The sequence below is a fragment of the Phalangium opilio genome, unplaced genomic scaffold (assembly GCF_054372755.1).
Source record: "Phalangium opilio isolate 3A_F unplaced genomic scaffold, DU_Popi_V2 ptg000077l_1, whole genome shotgun sequence".
NCBI classification, from domain to species: domain Eukaryota; kingdom Metazoa; phylum Arthropoda; class Arachnida; order Opiliones; family Phalangiidae; genus Phalangium; species Phalangium opilio.
The window spans coordinates 9,087,195-9,095,539 of record NW_028324185.1 but is presented as its reverse complement, the minus strand read 5'-3'; the positions used below and the strand labels follow the sequence as shown (position 1 = coordinate 9,095,539).

Here is an 8,345-nt window from a genome sequence, read left to right as displayed (position 1 = left end):
GTAAATAAGGAAGCGTATTCCCTACAGTATTGATCGTGAGTAAAATCCGGTGTGAAGGGTTGATCTGGATAATTTTTATTCCCTACTGTAACTGATAAAAAGTTTAAATCTAAGTGTTCGAAATAAAATGGATTTTGAGATATACGCCCATTGAAGGCTGATTTTTTAACGAATCCGATAATCATTCGATTAGGAATTCTACCTAAAAATAGGTTTTCTTTAATCGTGTCACTGTTCCCGGTTTCGATACTAAAATACTTTGCTACAGTTTGATTAATGGGATACACGCACGGTGTTTTTTCCAAAACCATAGCATGCGCTAGCATAATTTCAGAGTTTGGTTTTATTTTCCGTACAAATAAAGAAGCTGATTTAATAACGATTTTATAATTAGTAATTGGATCAGCAGCAGCAGCGCCAGGTTGATAAATTATTGGAAAAGTATCCGCTGATCTAATAAATTTAAACTTTATATCAACGTTGTTCAATAAGAACTTGTTCATCTTACATACATCAACGTGTAATCTCCCTATCATTTCAAATATTTTAGATGCTCCGGTTCTGGTTCTTCTAGATTTCATTCCGTTATTCTCGGCATGGTGTGAATCGGCATTTGTTAGTTTTGTATCTTTGTAAAACATTTCTAACGCCAATTGCGTGTCTTTAGCTTCTTTCCCATAATTTAACATTGTTTCGAAATATGCGATATATGGGGCTAAATTATTCACGACTTGAACCTGGGTATCGTTAAACATAACTTCTATTTGATCAAATAAACTCCATAAGGTTAAATTAACCGGTCCGAGTTTATCGTTTCCCGCGATTTCTACCCATTTATTATCAGTTGTGTTAAATCCTAATATTTGAGCCTTAACGTACAGTTTAATTTTTGAAGTGTCTATATAACTATCAGGTGTTCCGGGAATAAAAAATTCCAATGGACCACCATCCGTTATAGCGTTAACAGTTTGTAGTTGTATGTCGTTACTGGCCACAATATTCAAATTAGAGACGGGTTTAGCGAAAAAATCTAATTCTGACATCATTCCTTCCATTTTTTTTAATACCTTTATTTGTCACTGTTTAAGCGTAAACTAATTATTACTCGTGTAAATTCTCTACTTTTATACCCCCCTTAGATATTTAGGGTTCTTCTTTAAGCTAAAAAATCAGTCTTCTTCCTTATTCTTTTCACTTTTCTCTTTCCTAGCTTACTGGCTCTTTTTCTTCTTTTACGTCTTCCACTCCCAAATTGCGCTTCCCCTATTTTATCACCCGCTTTATGTAATAAATTAGACCCCGCAATTTTAATATTCTTTTTGAAAGAGCTTTTAGGATCTGCTCCCGTTGATATGTCGCCGAACCATCTACTTCCGACACCTATCGCTTCTCGTCCAACAGCTTTTGCTGCTGGTTTGAGTATGGGGGTTATGAAGCGAACTAAACTCTTAAATATAGATCCTAACCCGTTTCCTCTTTGAAATACTGGCCCAACAAACGCTTCGCCCGATTGTTGTAAATAATAATTATAATATCTATTCCGTACAGACATTATTAGTGATTACGGATCCTTCTAAAATGTAAGGTCGTAACGGTTTTTCCGAGTTTGAATGGAATTTTCGTTCCCGAATCTGTCGTTATATCTATCTCAACTAAATTAAAATTGGGTGTACGTACTGGATAATAATTAATTGGATTGAATGTTAACACGTGAGGTTTATTATCTCGACTGTTTTCAGGTCTTGGAATTGTACGTAAAAGCCCACCCCAAGAGTCACCTATTACCTGGGGGTATATGAGACTCGTATAAATGAATAAAGTTTGTACACCTCTATTTATATCTCCGAGATGTTTACTTTCCGTATTGTTCCTCAACGGAGTGTCTACTTGACTCTTATCAAATCCCAACATGTAACCTAATCCGGGATTATCTTTTGGAAATGTAATTGAAAAATAATCCATATATTTTGCCTCATTTACGGTAATTTTATGCCATGGGGTATTCTCTTTAACAATTCCAACCCCGCATTTGATTGTTACTGTTCCTGTTTTATTATACACAAAATCGAAATATTTTCGTTTCGATTCGGGTAAAACCATTTTCATTGCTTCGAGTACGGTATCTATACTTTCATACGTACCGTGAGGTATCGTATAAGCTTTCGTTTCGATTGATGCTTTATTAACATCTTTATTTACGTCAACGGGTCTATTTCGGTCCCTTGGAACAAATTGTTTGACTTGGAATTTACCCAAATTTCTGGTATCTAATTGATCTCGTGCAGTGTCTAAAGGATTACTAGCTATATATGTTTCCCGAACAATCCATCGATCCCAATCTAATTCCGCTATTCCAAGTACTTTTCCATATTCTTTAGGAAACTTAATAGCCGTTTGTTTGTCTCCGTTAATTTTAATTTGCATAAATGTCATTCCCTCTTTCGTCATTAGTTCAAAATTTATATCATCCCTAGCTTTTGTTGTTATTGACTGTTTAAACGTTTCGAATAATTTTTGGTATATACTAGTAGGTTCGTCGTTCGGTCCCCTAACTATATTACCCAATTTACCACAACCCCCTTCCCCCATTTCGTACTCATAATCAAGATCCACCGATCTAACGACAAATTCATCAAAACAATCAGTTATGTTATCCCACTTTGAAGGCATATTTATTTCCGACAATCCAACCTCCCAATTTCCCTCCGATAAATTATACGTTGTAGGTAGTTCCGTCCTATAACTTGTTTTAGTATTTTCAGGATATAATTGCATCGAGGCATTACTAGGTAAAGTAATGTAAAAGGAATCGTAAGCGGGTGCTAACATTGCCATGTTTACTTGTCAAGTTATTTATTGCTAATGACTTATTCATCAATGTACTAATTGCTTTTATTAACTATTTTGATTGACAGGTGTGATACGGTTCCTTTGCATGGTTTAAGGTATGGATTTCTGAATTATGCAAATTTTGATAATTTTTGACAAATTTTGCATAGTCAAAAGTGGGATTTCTGAATTATGCAAATTTGGATCATTTTCGGCTAATTTGCATGCCTAAAAGTGTGGTAACTTACTACTCACACTGCCCCGCGTAATACGTTAGTATTACCAAATTATTTTTTTTAGTTAGCATTAATTTCTAGAGCGTAAAGCAACTGAATGGGACGCTTAATTACATGGTTATTCGGCATTCTAACCGAACACGACCTAACTTTTCCGTCGCGCCCGTCATGTACTTCTGTCACAACACCTAACTTCCAGTAGTGTCTGGGGACTTTCTCTTCATGTATGATCATGACGTCACCGACACTAACCTTTCCATTTTGTTTGGCAAGTTTAATGTGGTGCGCGTTTCTTAATTCTAGGAGGTATTCATCCCGCCATTTTTTCCATAGTCTCTCCATTACCGTGGAGCGATACCGATAACGCTTGGTAAATTCCGATTGAGTTTTTGGTAATTGGCTTTCTTTTACTTTTTGGGCAGGTAAGCGTGTTATTCTTTTCCCAATCAACATGTGGGATGGCGACAATGGTTCTGGCTCATTGGCATCATTGAAAACGTAACTAATAGGCCTCGAATTTATGACTGCCTCAGTCTCGATGACCACAGTTTCCATTTCCTGATAAGTCAGCAAGGCCTTTCCTAGTGTTTTTCTTAAAATACTTTTTGTTGTTTTCACCATTCTTTCGTAGAAGCCCCCTGCCCAAGGGGTTTTTTCAATACTGAATTTCCAAATGATGCCTTTATTGCCAAAATACTGTCGAACTTGATCACAATGGATGCTTTCCCAAATTTTGCACAAGTCTTTATCTGCTCTTTTAAACGTTTTTGCGTTGTCGGAGTATATAACCGAGGGTAAGCCGCGTCGCGAAATCATTCTCCTCAGCGACATTAAGAACTCATAAGTGGTTAAAGCGGGAACGAGTTCGAGATGGATAGCTCGTGTAACCGCGCATGTATACAAACAAATGTAACATTTTTCTTCTTCTTTTCCTATTTTGACAATTAGCGGGCCGGCATAATCTATACCGACCACAGCGAACGGTTCTGACTCGACGATACGATCTTTCGGGAGTAATCCTGTTTCTTCTTGACCAGCTTTTGCGTTGGTTCGTTTGCATTTGTAGCAATTTTTGACGACGTTTCGCGCTAATTGTCTCCCAGCTATAATCCAGTAACGTTCTCGTGATTGGGTTGTAGTGGCTTGAATTCCACAGTGCATGAATTCCTCGTGGCTTCTCATCATAAGAAGTTTTGAGAGTTCTTGATTAATATAATTGGATGTTTTGTTTCGTAACTCAAATTTCCTTCTTCTAATCTTCCACCAACGCAGAGAACGCCATCTTCATTAAGAAAGGGTTTGAGCGAAGCGATGTCCGAACTTTTCGGCAATGGCTTCTTTTCTTTTAAATTCTTTATTTCTTGAGAAAAATCGTTTTCTTGAATGTCTTTGATAAATCTTGCTTCAGATTGCCACATTTCCTCAGCGGTAATAGGACCAACTTTTGTGTCTTTGCCCAAGCTTTTTTCTTTGAATCTGTTTATCCAAGCTACTATTCTGAATGCTTTATTTATGGAACTGTATCTTTTAAGGTCCACTACGTACTGTTTTCCTCTTTTCTCGTCAATACTGATCGTCAAAACCACCTTTCTTTTCTCTGTTTCTATTTCTTCTAATTTTACATCGCTAACGCATGCAGATGGCCAGTGAGACTCTTCTTTTGCTAACCAAGTTGGGCCTCCAAACCATAGCGGATTGTCTTTGGGACCGTCCATAAACTACGTCACACTCTTATGGGGGGGAAGGGGTTTCTAAATTTGTGACGGTCCGTGACAAGGGGGAGGGAGGGGTTCTTCGATGCGTGACGTCACATTTATCATTGATTTTGTTACGAAGTCAGTAACAGGCAGATTGGCTCTCTTATGTTATAGAAGAAGAAAGACAACATTTCATAGTCCAACGTTACAATAATTTACCAAAATTGTTATTCCATCATCGCTTAAATAGTACAATATTTAAGCAATTATCTACTATTTACACCTTTATATAGCCAATTTAAATAGCGCATTTAAAATAAATAGCGTAAACTCTCATGTCTCTGTTTATTTGCCCCTATTATTTGTGAGGATGAATCAATCAACTGCCGATTGAAATGGTTTCGATTCTTTGGCAAATTTTCTAAATCTCAAGTTCGATTAGTCTGTTTTCGGTGACAGTGTCGAAACCTAAAAAGTGTGCCCCTTTAACTAAGCTTTATGGAACTTATTTGAAGCTTATAAAAAGCACATCCAGACATTAAAATTCTAAAGGTCAATCAGAGGGAAACAGCTTAAAACGGAAGAGAACTTGAATTTTCAGCCGAGCAAAATATTTCTGAGAGGGCGGCATATCACTCAAGAAATTAATCAAATTAAATTTGTAAATTAAGACAAATAATAGTGCGGAGGGGGGGTTAAAGAAATGTGACGTGGTTTTTAGGGGAGGGGTCTGAGAAAAGCGTGACGAAGCGTGATCTGGGGGGACGGGGGGGTCAGAAAATGCTTTTTTTTTGCGTGACGTAGTTTATGGACGGTCCCTTTCATTTCTTTGGGTTTGGCCCCTCTAGATGGAATGTCTGCCGGATTCTCGATTCCGGGGCAATGATTAACGTTTTTTGGATCAATTAGCTGCTGGATTTCCGCTACACGGTTCTGTACAAAGGGTTTCCAGTTTTTGGATGGTCCTTTCACCCAATGCAGGGCAATCATAGAGTCCGTCCACATAACCAATTTTTTGTTTTCGTTAAATGTCTGTTCCACATTCGTGACCAGCCGAGCGCCTAGTAGGCATCCCATAAGTTCTAGCCTTGGGAGCGTAATTTTCTTAAGCGGCGCTACTCTTGTTTTGGAGGTAACGAAAACCACTTTTATCTTTCCCGATAATGTTACGTATCGTAAATAAACGACGGCGCTGTAAGCTTTCTGGCTCGCGTCGCTGAAACAATGAAGTTCCTTTTCATTGATGTTTTGTACTTGCTCGCTATAATAGCATCTTGGAATGGTTAAATCCTTTAATTCCTTCATTTCTTCGCACCATTGTTTAAATTTTTGACTCAAATTTTCTGGGAGGGTATCGTCCCAACCTAGTCCCCGCTCCCATAGAGCTTGAAATATAAATTTGGCCCTGATGACGAATGGTGAAAGTATTCCCACAGGGTCAAATACTTGAGCTACAGTACTAAGTACGAATCTCTTTGTGTTTTGAATTTCTTCCACAATGACAATTAGTTTATCCAAGTCAATTGACAAAGTGTCATTTTCGGGATCCCATTTTAACCCCAAGATTTTCTGTGGAGTAGGATTCCTATCCCCTTCGAATTTCAAACCTGCATTTGAATCAGCAGGTTCTTCATCCCATTTTAATCTTAATTTTTCATCGTTAGTCTGCCACTTTCGTAGCTCCATTTTTGCTTCTTTTAAAATTGTCGATGCTTTGACGGAGAGTTCATACGCGGCTTCCGTGTTGTCTTCGCCACTAGCCAAATCGTCAACGTAAAGTTGTTCGTTTAAAATTGTGTAAACATCAGGCTCCGTCTTTTTGTACGGCTCAATGTGAAATTTCACGGTCGCTGCGAGTAGGAAAGGGCTGGCCGTTACCCCGAAGGGCACGCGCGCCATCCTGACCACCTGATATTTGTTCTTTTGAATTTCCCCCTCTTCATTTTCCACCGTCCAGAGGAATCGGACGGAATCTCTTTCTTGCGGCTGTAACGCCACCTGGAGGAAAGCCTTAGCAATGTCTGCTGTCACCGCAACTTTATGCCCGCGAAACTTGAGTATCATCTTGTTAAGATCAGGGTTGAGGTTTGGTCCTGATTCCATACAATCATTGAGGGATGGCGCTCCTTTTTCTTTGGAAGAAGCGTCAAACACCACTCTTGTTTTGGTAGTGGTACTGGACTCCCTTACCACCGCTTGGTGTGGTATGTAATAGGTTCCGACGGGCTTTATTTCTGGTTTTTCTACTATTTCCGCAATTCCTTGCTTGATTTGATCTTCGATAATGTTCTTATATTCTAGATATAATTCTGGGTTCCTGTTAAATCTTCTAACCAAGCCTTCCATTCTTTTTGTTGCTACGGCGTGATTATCTGGTAAATTGTTTTTGTTCGTGTTCCAGGGGAAGGTAACACTGTATCTTCCGTCTTCAATTTTAATTTCTCTTTTGAATTTGTCTAGTGTTTCACTAGCCGAGGGCTCTGCTTCTTGTTTTTCTTTTATTCCCATACTTTCCAAGTTCCAAAAAGATTGTAAGGTCTTTGATATTGTATTTTCGTCTAGGCTTAAGTTCATGACGTTTACCGCGTAGGTACCGACCGCAACTCGGCCAATTTGCGCAGTTCCTTGAATAACCCACCCCAGGGTTGTTTCAACAGCTACTAGCCTTGGCGTGAATCTTTCAATGCGTCCCGTTACGAATTCCCAATACACATCGCCTCCGATTAGGACCCCTGCGCTTGATTTTAAAGGCGCAGTGTCACATGTTTTATCGGCGATTTGCATGCCCCTTTTTCTCATTTCTTTTTTAATATTTTCGCAGCCTACCATAGTTACTGCTTGGCAAATGTAGGGAACTTCGATGGCGACAATTTCAATCAATTCTCCTGTTTTTTCTGTATTTCTTAGTGATAATTTAACTAGTTTTCGCACTTGTTCTTTGGATCTTTTTTCCGAGAAAAGATTGAGTTCTATAGGGCATTCTCCAATTATAGGTAAGTTTAGCCGTTTTGATATTTCTTCCTCTACGAAGGACGCTTGGCTTCCTGGATCCAAGAGGCAGCGAACTTCTTCTTCATTTCCATGCCCGAGGTTTGTTGCAAAAGCATGAGCCGTTTGTAATAGGACGGTCTTAGAACAGGCAGGAGCAGATGACAAAGGAGTCTCGGACGCTAGCTTCCACAATATAGAGGGCAATGGCACCCGCGTACGTCACAGCTGTAGCGGTATCGTTTGCCATAGACGCGCTATCAGACATTATAGCAGACGATGCTTTTGGTGGATTATATCTGGCATCAAAGTCTGCTGGGAATTTGTTTTGTAATAACGGACTAACGGTGGCTACTGAGGTTCGTCATATCCGATCGCGACATAAATATACACAATATAATTATACTTTATTCAAACAGCTGTAACCGTTGGTATTAAGATAAAAGATAGGACTAGGCCTACATTTTGTGACTTTAAACCTACTAAATAGTAAATTAAGTCCAAACTAGCAGAGAAACCCAGGTAAGCCAAGGCTTAATTAACAATTTGTGCCCACTGGAATGATTGGGCTCGGGTTTTCAAATTATAAAGCAAG

At 38.8% G+C, this 8,345-nt stretch overlaps 2 protein-coding genes across 2 annotated transcripts; both read right to left on the bottom strand.

The window, feature by feature from the left end:
• Window positions 1-3,125: 3,125 nt before the first annotated feature.
• Window positions 3,126-4,247, bottom strand: LOC149657607 (uncharacterized). Its single transcript, XM_089844719.1, has one exon. The coding sequence runs from the start codon at window positions 4,245-4,247 to the stop codon at window positions 3,126-3,128; it is 1,122 nt and encodes a 373-aa protein (XP_089700845.1).
• Window positions 4,247-7,869, bottom strand: LOC149657606 (uncharacterized). Its single transcript, XM_089844718.1, has 3 exons — window positions 7,797-7,869; window positions 5,576-7,731; window positions 4,247-4,783 (listed from the first exon to the last, which is right to left on the bottom strand). Exons 1-3 carry the CDS (start codon window positions 7,867-7,869, stop codon window positions 4,247-4,249), a joined length of 2,766 nt encoding a protein of 921 aa, XP_089700844.1.
• Window positions 7,870-8,345: the final 476 nt, after the last annotated feature.